Raw genomic sequence first — 14120 nt, 5'->3', positions numbered from 1 at the left:
CTTTTGGCTGTAATTCTGTGTGATCTGCTTTCCTTTTTTTTTTTCTTTTATCGAAGAAGACGAAACTCTGAAAGTTTATTTAAGAAAATCTTTTACTTGTGGCAGAGGAATACTATAACCGACACTGTTAGACCATGCCAAGATGCACACATGATGGCTGACCTATACCAAAACTGTATATATAAATGCCCAAAGACAGAGATCAAAATCAGATCTCATTTAGTTTAATCTATGGTAGTTTTGTGATCTACTCACTACAGTACTGAAGCTTTAAGTAGATGACAAATTGAAATATAATTTTTTATCATAAGATCTAAGGGGAGGAACTTGTCTCAAGAGAAACACTTATTTATGGTAAGAATAGATTCATTGAATGATGATATTTCAGGTAAAGAACCCATAAATAGAACTTTGCCTTTCATTTTATACATCATTGAGTGGAAATGATTACAAGGACCAAAGAAATCAAAGAAAAGAGAACAATACCAAAAGTGTCAAGGGATCCGCCCATAGAAATGACCTTATCTTCTGCAAAAATATCCACCAAAATCAGCTAACGAAGAAATTATAATATTTAATTAAGCCATGTATCTATATTAACTAGCAAGGGAGCAGGAGACGTACTGCACTCGTTTGGGTGGCAGATGCACCTCAACCCAACTCCACAATTACCATTAGGTTTCTCGCACTCGTTACACGGATTCGGTACGTGATCAGGAATGTCAAAGGAAATCCTTGTTCCCAGCTCATGATGATATTCTTCGTAGCTTTCACCAGATAAGGATCTGTGTAAATGGCTGTAATGGGAGCAGTCGAAATCTTTTGGACTAAAACCCACTCCCAGCTTTTCCAGATCATCAACAAGTAAACATGATGAATGAGGAACTCCTGGTTTTTGTTCTAGTTTCTGAACTTTAGAAGAAGATCCACATGATGCAGGGAAGCGAGTGCAGTTTCGGATAACGGGTGAAAAGGGATGTGCTTTGTTTGAGCAGTTGAAGAGAAGAAGTGAGTTGAGCAATGGAGGAGGAGGAGGAGGAAAACCAGCCGAGAGAAGTAAAGGAGACACATAGTGTTCTGAAGAAGAGCAACGGCGGTGAGAGATGGTCAGGAATTTTCTGGTGTAATTGATGGAAGATACAGGAAAAAGACCAACTGAGGTTCTAAAGTATAGCTTCTGGGATTTGCATTGAATCATTCGGTGTAGTAGAGAGGACTCGGTTGAATTCGAATTATTCAGAAAGGGGTATTGGATTCGGATTTTGCCGCAAAAGCTTGTTGGAGCATCTTGAGCTACAGAAGTGAAAAATAAAGTGAGCATGAGAAGCAGAGGTTTTAGAAGAAGGAGCTCATCCTTGCTGATCTGCATTTTCTTCAATTGGATTGATCTTTCAATCGTTGAAGAAGAATATTGCTGGGATGGTGTCTTTGATGATCATAAAAAAAAAAAAAAAAACAAAAGAGAGAGAGAGAGAAAACAAGCATCTACTTTTAATCTGCATATGGATATTACTTTTTTATTCCCTGGTGGCTTCTTTCTGGAGAGTATATGTGATAAAAGAATAATAATGATCGTTTTATCTCTAACTCTCTGTCTGTCTCTCTCTCTCTCTCTCTCTCTCTCTGTGATAACATTAGTGGAGTTCCACCAGCATGTTCAGAAAGAACATGAATATCTATTTGCTTTTGCCCTTTTTCAGTGATATATCATTTTCTCACCTTTATAAGATTCTTTTTCCCATATATCCTTTGTTTTTCTCTTGATTTTTCATTTCCTGAGAAAAAATTCTCTTACTGAATAAAAATTTACTGCACTCATTTCCTCTTCATCATAGAAATCTACTATATGCTTAGAAAAAAATAGAAATCTGAACATATATATATTATGTGTTATGCATGTTTGCTTTTCTCCCCTTTTCTCTCATATAGTTTTCAATCTGTTCAATATGGCTAATTACGCAGCTGTTCCTGAATTATTGGTGGCAACCGATAGGGTGAAGCAAAGTCAAAAAGTAGGGGTACCAAATCCCACAATTAGCTGCTAACCTGTCTTTTTGTTTGTTTATTTGTTTGTTTGTTTTTTTTTTTTTCTGTTTTTTTGTCCTTTTTTGGCTCCGCAATCAGGCCACTATTTGCATAAAAAAAATCATGTAACACAAAGTTGAACAAAAATTCATAGTATACAGCCTAGAAATTAGCAAACGTGGTCTTGTTTTTTTTTCAAGATCAAGTACTGCAACAAGACCCGTGATTATCAGACTAGCAAGAACACATACAGATGCATACATAAACAAGCGCACACACGTCCCAGTACTGTTCCTTGGGACACCTTAATTTCTTTATTGTTTTAAATGTTTTCTTGATCATCATCATGCTGGCGCCTTGACAAGAACAGCTGGGAAATCAAGCAGCACGATCTTTTCAATAGCTGCAGAAAATGTTGTGGAGAATTCGACATGATTAGGATGACCGAGAAATGCAGTGAAGTCTTCCTTCTTGTGGAATGTCATTATGAAGGCATGAGTAAAGCCTTGTCTAAGCATGTCTTGGCTTTCAATGTCCTGCCCCCTGTCAGAAAGATACAAAACCACCATATAAAATGAACAGATATAAAATGGAATAATAGAGGTTCATGGGCTCAAAGTTACTTCCCAGCTCGAACTTCAGTTTGTGTATATTTCCCCTCATGCATTCTCCTGACTTTGTAGATTAAGGGAGGGAACAAAGAAAAGAGAAGAGAGTTTAGGGTAAAAAAGAAGCAAAGATCAGTACCATTCAAAGGACTTGACAGCTTCAAGATCAGAAGCCAACTTCTCCATCCCTTTCAAAATCTCCTCCACCACCACATCTTCCTTGAACTTAGCAATCACCAAGTGCTTGAAATCTCCCATGGTTACTAGCTAGCTAGCTGAGCTCACCTGAACTAAACTGTGGCCACCCAAAATCCAGTTTATATACACGTCATGATCACGTTCTCTCGATCTGCATTATTATTTAAGTGTCAACATCCACAGTCCCATCTGTCCACTGCCACAACCCATGACGCATTTCCCAGCCTCTCCTTTCTCGGACAGTATCTATAGCTCATATTTTGAAACGTACAACTTTCATGGGGCTATGAATCCACTCGTCAGCAACATCTTCTCTCCACCCCACACTCAGATTGTCCAAGTCTCTTTGTCGTGGATTCCCTTTGGCACATGAATGGGGTCCTTTTTTGCCAATTTTTTCTTCTGGGTTTATGCCTAATTTTCTGGTGACCACATTTTATTATGTAGGCATAATCATGAGATGACAGACCCTTTATTTCTACCTCTTTAATCAGCTTTTCCTCCTCTGAATACCAGAATGCAATGCGGACTGTCGGACTTTTCTCCATGTCGTTCTTGCAGCCATGTGATCAGAGGTATATTATTGGACAAATATTAATCATGGATATTGCCATATCACTACTTATCCTTAAGGAATCTTAACTATGACCTCCTCCGCAGAGGTGCATCATGTAATTATGATAGAACGTTGTCCATGTTTTACATGCATGCATATATACATACATATATCCATACATACACGCATATATCCTTTTTATGCAGAGAGAGTTGCTTTGAACAGCTTCTCTTTTTTTTTTTTTTTTTTGTAAATGAACAGCTTGTCTCTTCTTGGCATTATGATGCACGTTTTTTAATGACCCAAGTTGCAGTGCAGTGTGACATTTATTTCAATTTTCTTGAACAGTGTTTTCTGCAAATATTGATCATGATACGGTCATGCAGTTGGAAATTTCTTGACAAGTTTGAACTTCTTTTAGGCAAATTAATGATATTTTCTTCGTCAATAAGTACAAATTATTATAAGAGAGTAGATGAACGGTTCAATCATGATCAATAAATTAGTGAGTTGGGTTGCTTTATGAAAAGTAAAGAAAACATGACTAATGAAGTTTATGGGATGGGCCAGCCGGCTTTCCTGAATTCCATTCTTTTCAAATTGACAGCTAAACTGAAATAACCCTTTTGGAATTTGGTCTTGGCCAATTAATAAATCATCCAAACGATTAAGTGTTTCCGCGGAACAGCTTTTTTGGGAACACAAGGTCATATCTAAGCTAATCAAAAATCCAAGCTAAGGATTTGATTCTACTAAAGAATCTATAATCAGCATAAAGATTTTCTATTGAAATGGTCTTTTAGCATAATAATTCCAAGATTTGAGCAAATATTTCTTTTTTCTTTTTTTCTAGACAAAAAAATTAGGTTGGGGCAATTGAAGATAGTCTCTTTACCGGAGTATAACCAGTAGTACCACACCCGTTGAAAAGCAGACAGGAAGGACCTAGACGGCGGTGTGTTTTAGGCACTACCTCAAGTTGGGTTTGGTCTGTAACCTAATCTCCAACCACATTAGAAAATTCAACGAATTCTTATGCAACCAATATTAATAGTCTAAAATCAAATACATAGTACATGCAAAACCACGTAAGAATAATCCGAGAAGATTATTATAAGTAGTACTGTTTATTTGGATTCCGGTCTAGAAACTTGGATATACTTGGACCGGAATCCGGATTGAAATTGGTTTTTAAAAACCAGAATCTAGGTTCTAGATTGCACCCGATTTTTTTTTTTAATCAAAGCTTACATGTTATGAATATTTTTTCATAAAAAAGATGTTGATGCAACATTTAAACTCTATTTATTTAATTTTTTAAATCAAAACTTACATATTCCTTGACCACTAATAAAAAGTCACATAGAGAAGAGAGTTTAAAAAAAATCATAAAATAGATTATTCATTAGATATAATATATATTTTTCTTCTGAATTTCTGTTCATTTAATTGTTAGAAATGAACAAAAAAAAAAATCAAAACATTCAAATAAAAAAAAAAAAAAAAAAAAAAACGGATACTGGGTGTACCTATATTATATAAGATTGATGACAAGTACTATAATTTTTGTCACTGAATAATTTTTTTGTGAAGTTACTCCCCATGAAACGTTTTCACCCTGTCCTAATGCGTTGCCGACAGAATCAGTGTCGCATCGTGCATGAAATCAGTCATCGTACAAATGGTCAAACCAGAATCCTTCAACCACTCCTCTTTTTTTGACTGAATACAGAGGATTGGTTCTGGACAATTAGTGCAGACGTCTGTACCATGACAGTGCTGTCGATCTAACCCACACGGTTTAGTTTGCCTCAATTATTTTTCTGGAAAAAAGCTACTTACTCATTTAATTTATCCTCTCATTTTAATACCTCATATGTTTTATTTTATTTTATTTTTTTTACTTAATAATTAAAAAAATAACTATTAATATATTAATATTTTTTAAAATATTTTAAAATCATAAAAAATATAAATAAAAAAATTGAAAAAAAAATAAAAGGCCAGATCACTTAGAATAGGCTACTCTGAACAGTAGAAGAGCACCTCTCATTTTCATTATTCAAGTAAATAGATTACTCTCAAAATAATAATAATAATAATATTAAATCTATAAAATTTATTTACAAATTGAGCTATTCTGATGTAATATATTATATTTATTTTATAATAAATTTAACTTTCTAATTTGACATAGATTTTTTTTTTTTAATAAAGATAAGTTTTATAATCGTAAAGATTTTTTATAAAAATAAACTTACAAATTGACTTGATTTAAGGTGATTTGCTAAACCTATTTTATAATAAATATAATTTTATAATCTAACGTAATATATCAAATCAAGTCAAATTATAGATTTAGTTTTAAAAGATCCTTTTATTAAGCATTTGTTTTTAAAAGTGTGTGCAATACTTTTTTTTTTTTTTTTCATTTTGAAAAGTTTAAAATTCTTGTCATAAAAAACTAATGTAGCTTTAAATATTATGGAGATGTTAAGGAGTGGATCAAATATTATAATCACCTGATTGTCAGTGGAAATTAAAACGTACGAGTCCTGCTAGGTACCACCACACATTTGGCAATTGTATTTGACATCATCTTGAGTAAATGTATATTTTAATTATTTAAATGAAAGTCATTTTAGTTTTATAAAATTCAAATGTTTGGAAAAAAATGAGAAAAATAAACATGAATTTTGCTAATAATTTTCAAATACGGTTATCATAATATGGGTGCTAAATATATAATTGCTAGCAGACAAAAGCAATATATGGGTTCTGATTCCATTAATAAAATGCATACAATAATAACAAGAAAGTTATACTTTACTTATATCTAATATTAAGATCATATATAGTTTTTTCTTTTATCATTTTTTCAATTTATAGAAACATAAAATATAAATATAAGCTTATTCTTAATATTTTTCTTTTTCAATATATAAATATTAAAATATATTTATTGTTAGAATATTATTTTTAACGCTCTGTTTGGATCGTGAGATGATATAAGATGATTTTAAATGAAAGTTAAATAAAATATTGTTAGAATATTATTTTTTAATATTATTATTGTTTTGAGATTTGAAAAAGTTGAATTACTTATTATATTTTGTGTGAGAATTTGGAAAAGTTATAATTTTGATGAGATGAAACCGTTTATGTATCCAAACGGGACCTAAATCTTTTCTTTTTTAAATTACAAAATCCGTGGTTGACCCCCCCTTGATTCGTCCTTATTGGCATATAGCTCTTGTTTTTGTCTCTTAAGAAATATAACACCACCGCACAGAATTGCCATGGATTTTACAGCTGATCTACTCCAATATTTCAAAGAGATAAAGGTTTAAAAAAAATTATAGTCATCCTATAACACCCACATAATGGTATTCAAAAGCCAAATAAAAAATAAATAAATACCTTTTTTTTTTCTTGCTGAATATATAAAAATAAATAAAGACATGTTCTCAGTTTTTTTGGACAATAAAGTACTATAATATAATATTAGCAAAGCAAAGGGTCACTGATCTATATGCATGTGATTTGAGTTGGTACTAATTGTTAGTACTACTACAAAGAGAGAAATGCCATGGGAGGTGCCACATTAGGGCGAGATGCAATGGATTTAATTGAACTATATATGTGTTTGTTAAATTGTTATTTGTTCTAAAAGTTAATTTAAACTAATTATGACAGAAATAATTACTAGGTTTAATTATTTATATTCCTAACACTTATTTTCACGTGTGGGCTAGACTTTTATTCAATAAGTGGGTCTAGCATGTGGAATATTTAATTAATTAGATAAAATGTAGAGTCAGTGTTAGAATTTAGAACCTATACTCTGTTATTATGTGAAATCATTACTTGTCTAAAAAATTTAAGGAAGATCAGATAGATTTGATTATTTATATTTTTAACATGTGTTAATGGAGAAGATCACAGTGATAAAAAAGTTGTAAGTTTGTAACTAGAAAAACATGAATGAATAACGTGTGTGTGTATAATTCTTCTTACATACCGCAAGATCATGGGATGTTTTGCTTGAATTTGTTCTTGAAACTAGCAGTAAATGTAATTTCAAAGTTCAAATCTATTCATTCTTAATAACTTTCTTCCTTGCAAATATGCTACTTCATATTTCAATAAATAGTACACACAATCATCACTGTGATCATGATCTTTAATTATAATTAGCTCTTGTTCTTTTTGTCACACGTACGTGCATCCAACTCCATCTCAATATAGCATATAATATGCATGCATGCATGCATGTGATCCCATCTCGACAAAATTAAATGATCGAGGTGAAATGAGATAATGATAGGACTATGTATATATAGTATATGATCCCTCATGTGCCATGTTCCATATATATATATATAGTTATCTACAGTACTAGTAGAGCTGCTGATCATTTCATGATCACGAGTCTATCTCCAAGGCTTCAGTTTGACGGCCTCGTAGTTGGGTCTTTGCTCAATGGGCCCTCTTGTTTGTCCAGTACTCGTGGATAATCCCCTACGCGCCTCTCTCTCAAGCAAATTTCATATTGATGGGCACAGATATTGTTGCTTATACAAATTTTGTAATAAGGATAATGATGTATTATCAATTTCTTGATCTATTGAAAAGACTGGAGCTTCATGACAATCTTAGGATAGGTTGTGCAAACTTCGCGCACTTTATTTGAAAATTAAGAGTAGGATGTACTATTAAAAAAATTAATTTTTTTTCATGTAGATATCATATTTATCCACTTTTTTTAAAGGGAATGTGTGTGACTTATACACACCCTAGATAGGACTGTAAATATTGTTTCCCAAATTGAGAAATTTATTGACAGTTAATTAGTGCCAAATTGCAAAAAGAAATATGGCTGTTTAGGGTGTAAAGTAATAACCTTTCGCTTTGCTTTTCCTTTTTCTTTTTTGTAAATGATATAAGGTTTAAGCTCTAACCATGCATTAAGATAGTACTGTTATCTATTTGTTATCTACCTAAATGGTTAGAACTTAATGAGGGGGTAAACTGGGCTACTAAGGGATGACACTGATATAAGTTTTGTGGTCAAATTGTAAAAGAAATGATAGTTGGGAGGCCAATTTATATATTTATTTTTTAAAATGAGTTTAGCTTCAAAAATTTCTGTTAAACTTCCATTATAATGATCACCAATCAAACTAGTAGGTTTGACAATATCGCGTTACACATGCATTGGTTATGCCTTTGAAAATTTCATCGTATTAATATAGAAATGATATTTGCAATCCTAGAGTATGCAAGCTCTTAGGGTATGCAAGCCCCACGCATCCCTTTAAAAAAAGTGAATAATCTAGAACTTACTTGAAAAAATTATTTAATTTTTAATGGTGGACACTACTTTTTTTAAAAAAAAAATGTGTGTGGGGCTTGCATGCACATCCTAGAGATATATCTAACATTACTCTTAATCTTATTCTTACTAAAACTCGATTTTCATCTTTGGGTGTGAAAAGGAATTAATAGATATTTCCGTATAATTTTCGTAAATTAAGCTTATTTACTCAGGGCCCCAAAATTAGAATCATTTACAACAATGGAAGGGTGAGCCTATATATAAATGGACTCAACATTGTCAATAATGATTGAATTGGAAATTTCATTTGGTAATTAGGTTATAGCATATTAACTATATATATATATATGTGATTTTTCTTGATCATGAAAGTGGTGACTTTTAGTTAATATACTATTTCAAAACATAATATTGTAATGAAGGAGATGATCATAATTGCGGTACTGAATAAATACAAGTTCTACGAATCAATTATTATCAACTGAATTTTTATTTATATTCACCGATATTCAATAGCAATTGTCTCTAAGCTGCAGTTTGGATAGTGAGATGAGATGAGATAGTTTTAGATGAAAGCTAAAAATTGAATAAAATATTATTATAATATTATCTTTTAATATTATTATTATTTTAGAATTTGAAAAAATTGAATTGTTTATTATATTTTATATAGAAAATTGGGAAAGTTGTAATAATAATCAGACAAAATGAAATGAGATAAGATGATATGAACACTTTCACCATTCAAACGGAGTCTAAATTATGATATAGGCAATCAATCACGACGAAATTAATATTTTCCAAATGAAAGATATCATTGCGAAATCTAGAGTTTTAGCAATTATGACCACATATATTAATCGTTACAAGGAAGGAGATCTTCTTGCAATGGTAAAAGAAACTAGCTAGTACTTGCATATACATATATATATATATATATATATATATATATATATATATATATATATATAGCTTATTATGCATGTGTTTACCCTAGAACTATGGCAACCATTCAAAAACAGTTGGAAATGATGTTTAGTACCGACGATTTTTCAATCTTTTGCATTAACTAATTTTGTCGCTGCTAAATATATCCCAAATTTCTGAGATATATATATGTATGTATATATGTATGTATGTATATATGTATGTATGTATATAGTTTACCGTACGTATAGCTAATCATGCTATATATATTATCGATCCTTAGTTGGCCGGCAAATTATGATGATCACATGAATGCATGATCTCTTTCTGGCCTCATCTTGATATATCTGCTGCCAACATGACCTAATTTGATATAATCAATCGCTCCATAAAGTCAAATCCATGTCACATGTAAAGTCATGATCATCCCAATCAAATCCTCCACCTATAGCTGGTGGTGTAAGAATCAAGCCCTCCGCCATGCTGTCCAATAAACCTGGCATATTGAACAATGCTTCCTCGTCAAAGAAAAACGTACTATACTGGTTTGGAACCTCTTCACCATCATCAGAGGAGCTCTTATTACCAGAGACAATTTCTAATGACAAAGGTTCTAAGACCTTCTGATCTTTGTTCTCTCCCTTGGAAGTTTCCAAAACCTTATCTTGGGTCTTATTAGGTAGAAGGGTAGTACTGGAGGAGCAGGAGGAAGACGATACAACGCCTGGCTTAAAAGCCTCGGCAGCCATTAAAGCGGCCACCTGTATATCCCTAGGAGAAGATGACCTAGCTCGTGGAACAAGCCAAGCTGAGTCAGGAAAATTGAGCACAGCCATAGTTCCCCGAATTGCTAAGGCAGCCGCATCATATGCCCTAGCTGCCATTTCTGGGGCAGCATAAGTCCCCAACCATATTCTCGACTTACTTTTCGGTCCAGTACGTACTTCAGAAACCCAGTTTTTGCCATTTCTTTGCCGAACACCTCTATATAATGGGTGGCGCCTCACTTTGTACTTCTTTCTCCCGGCTTTAATTCGCTTCTGTGATGATATGCATGGAGCTTGGGATATTAATGGAGGGTTAGGGTTCTGCCATGCTCTGTATGGAGAAAGCTGGCATGAGGAAGATGATGATGATGATGAGGAAAACAAAGACTGAATATTTTCAGAGTCCATTGTGCATTATATATGCTGAATTGGGTGAGGGATCGTAGCTAGCTAATTTATAATTAGCTTAGAGATCAGAGTGCATGGATCGATCATTGTGATCTGAATGATATTTATATAATTAAATGTCCACCATATTTGGCTTTAGGAACGTACGAATTAGCAAATTAAACAGTACAACGATCGAACACGGGGAACACGGCCGGAGGGTCGCATTTTTGGGCACGTGAAACAACAAAAGAGGCGCCTATTTGAAATTACATCCATGTATGTGTGAATGTTAATTGTAGTACTTGTTAGACTTCTGGATACATGATGTTATTAGTTCCAAGTTTGAAGTTTCTGTCTGTGTTTGCTTTTCTGGTTCTTAATTTATAGAATGTCGACATTAAGTTTAACTTCCCATTAAATTTATTTATGATCGATGAGTTGTGCTCTAAACCTCTATTCAATATGATTATTAGTCTCGTTTGGTTACATAAATCATCTCATCTAATTATTACAACTTTCTCAAATATCCACACAAAATACAATAAACAATTTAACTTTTTCAAATCTTAAAAAAAAAATTATATTAAAAAATTATATTTTAATAATATTTTATTCAACCTTCATATCATCTCATTTGTGTAACCAAATGAGTTGTTTTCATTGTACATGATGAATTCCAAGCAAAAAGTACTTATACTATATAATTTCAAAAACTTACAAAGAGTTGATTTTTCTATTATATATTTTCGGTCGTAAATGAGCCTTCTTCTAAATTATTACAAGGCTTCAAATAATTTTCGAAGTTTAAAATATAATTCAAGAGGAACTTAAAATTAAGGGTTTTAAATATTTTCTTGATATTTAAATATTACATGAGCTTAATTTCTCATAGCAATTTGTGAGATATATATATATATATATATATATATATTGCTTTTCTGTTTTGGTTTTTTATTCACTAGCTCAATATAATTATTTAGCTAAAAGCTTATTGCAGTATATGGGGATCAATACACATGATGGTGCAATATTTGAAGCTCGCCAGTGATCAGAACGTGACACAAACAAAACAAAAACAAGAAAAGAAGAAGAAGAAAAATAAAAAAACCAATTTTTTAAGTTGTATATAATTATATCAAGCATGCATGCATGCATGCGGTGCCAAAGATCCCCATCATGGCCATTACAAAGAGCTGTCACTATCATTACCTACTCATGTACGTACCATGCATGCATGATGCACACATATATTCAATGATCAGATGAACCATCAATTAATTCAAGTTGTACTGGTCTTAGTCATAGGATCAGTCCTATTCTACCATGCGATATGCAACTTAAAAGATGAACAAGAAAGCCGTGGGATCGAGTTGACTTATAATGATCCAAGATCAGATCAGGCGCGCGCTTTTAATTTTTCTAAGATATTAATCTGGTCAGTTTATATATAGAATACCATTTCATTTTAATGCTACTATACCCTTATATATATAATGCTAGTATACCATTTTATTTTATCCCTTCATTTTGATCACTTATATATTTAATTTTTTTTTAAAAAAATTTCTTTAGTGTACGAATTTTTTTTAAATATTTAAATATATTTAAAAAATATTTGAAATAAAAAGTAAAAAGAAAAATATAATTTATATTAGACGGCACACAAAATAGATAGATGCATGCAGACGGAACAGTACTAGAACCACTCATGTATATATCGATCGAGAGAGATCACTTGTCAATGGCGCCTGAGACACTACAACAAATTTGAGATTTTGGGACGAAATTATTTAGGGACGAAATTTTTTTCATCCCTAAAAGTCATTTTTTGAGACGAAATTTAAATTTCGTCCCAAAAAATCGATGAATTTAGAAAATCGTTTGAACGTCAAAATAACCGTTCGAACAGTATTTTCTGTGACGAATTAAATCGTCTCAAAAAAATTTTTCCGTTCGAAAGTGAAAAAATACGTTCGAACAGTAAAATTTGGCCGATAATTACTTTATTATGGCGGGGAAAGTTCAAAAACGTTCGAACGAGAATTTGTTGTGTTCGAACGGAAAATATTTGGTGGTAAATCCTGGTGGGAAGGTTTCTAAACCGTTCGAACGGAATATATTTAGTTAGAACATATTCAAGCACCACATTTATACATTCGAAGGTATAATATTAATCTCGGTACGAAACTCAAAATATAAAAAATATATATCATATATACAAATTCATTAATTAATTTTATGTAATTAATTTTAAAATATTTTAATAATTTCTTTTACGTTAAATAAGATTTTTAGTTAAATAAATATTATCAACCACATATATATTAATCAACCAAATAAAACAAATTATCAAAATGCCATATATATTGTTCATAATTACAACAAAAGAAAATATAAATAAAAGATAAAAACTATTGTGATGCGAGGTCTCTACACACATCCTCGACTGCAGCTAATTGTGTCTCTACCTGTGTCAGTCGAGTACTAACTGTGACCTGAGTTGCATTATTGGCATTAATCACTGTACGTAACTCATTAACCTCTGTACGTAACCCAGAGACGGTAGCCATAATCTCTGTACGCAACTCAGACATGGCAGTATGCACTGCATCAATCACTGCTGATGTGTGTACGCTGATCTCAGCACGCAATATGTCAGCCATCTCCTCGCGAATATATGTGCGTGATGTCTCAGCCTGTGTAGATGTCTCACCAGCCGATACTCCAGTATCTCCCGGCTGCGCATCTCTCTGAATCTCAGCCCTGTCAGGAACAGCCCCACGAAAATGAAATCTAGAGTGTCCCGTGCTCCGTGATAGGGTGGTGCTGTTGATCGGTGCCATCGGAAATCGGGAACGCTCGGCAGGTTCGGACACAACCCCGGCATGTAGCAAAAACGAGTGATGAGGATCCCAAACGGAAGTATATCTGTCGTAATGAACCGTACCTCTGATCGGATTCTCTCAAATATATAACCAACGAGGTCGATCGGAATGCCACGAGCGACCCGTATCATAAATCTCGCTCGATCCATGCCGATCTCCGTCTTGTGCTGCCGTGGGTCAATATTATTTGCAATGATCAAATTCATAATCTTGAAGAATGAAGATAAATCTGCCTGCCTAATACTCTTGGAGCCATCGTACACTGGAGCATCTGGACCAACAATCAAGTCTCTGATCTCGTGATCAGCAAGTGTATCGATCTCATCTGTGTAATCTAGTCCCTTGTCCTGAGACATAGCTGCATCACCTGAAGGACCAGACTCTCTAGGCGGCAGGTTTGGATAGGCATCAAGAAGCCTAGGTACC

At 33.0% G+C, this 14120-nt stretch overlaps 3 protein-coding genes across 3 annotated transcripts; all 3 read right to left on the bottom strand.

Annotated features, from left to right (window-relative positions):
* Positions 1 to 402: 402 nt before the first annotated feature.
* Positions 403 to 1998, bottom strand: LOC121239879. The gene is made up of 2 exons (XM_041137233.1): positions 625 to 1998; positions 403 to 528 (listed from the first exon to the last, which is right to left on the bottom strand). Exons 1-2 carry the CDS (start codon positions 1367 to 1369, stop codon positions 431 to 433), a joined length of 843 nt encoding a protein of 280 aa, XP_040993167.1. The 5' UTR covers positions 1370 to 1998; the 3' UTR covers positions 403 to 430.
* A 163-nt stretch (positions 1999 to 2161) lies between these two features.
* On the bottom strand, positions 2162 to 3003 carry LOC121239880 (stress-response A/B barrel domain-containing protein At5g22580). The gene is made up of 2 exons (XM_041137235.1): positions 2773 to 3003; positions 2162 to 2568 (listed from the first exon to the last, which is right to left on the bottom strand). The coding sequence occupies exons 1-2, from the start codon at positions 2889 to 2891 to the stop codon at positions 2370 to 2372; spliced, it is 318 nt and encodes a 105-aa protein (XP_040993169.1). The 5' UTR covers positions 2892 to 3003; the 3' UTR covers positions 2162 to 2369.
* A 6719-nt stretch (positions 3004 to 9722) lies between these two features.
* LOC121239725 (dehydration-responsive element-binding protein 1F-like) lies at positions 9723 to 10890 on the bottom strand. The gene has a single exon (XM_041137030.1). The coding sequence runs from the start codon at positions 10825 to 10827 to the stop codon at positions 10030 to 10032; it is 798 nt and encodes a 265-aa protein (XP_040992964.1). The 5' UTR covers positions 10828 to 10890; the 3' UTR covers positions 9723 to 10029.
* Between the last annotated feature and the right edge of the window lie 3230 nt (positions 10891 to 14120).

This window comes from Juglans microcarpa x Juglans regia, chromosome 7D, assembly GCF_004785595.1.
Source record: "Juglans microcarpa x Juglans regia isolate MS1-56 chromosome 7D, Jm3101_v1.0, whole genome shotgun sequence".
In the NCBI taxonomy this organism is placed as follows: Eukaryota; Viridiplantae; Streptophyta; class Magnoliopsida; order Fagales; family Juglandaceae; genus Juglans; species Juglans microcarpa x Juglans regia.
The sequence above is the reverse complement of the archived record's forward strand: the minus strand, read 5'-3'. Positions and strand labels throughout refer to the sequence as shown.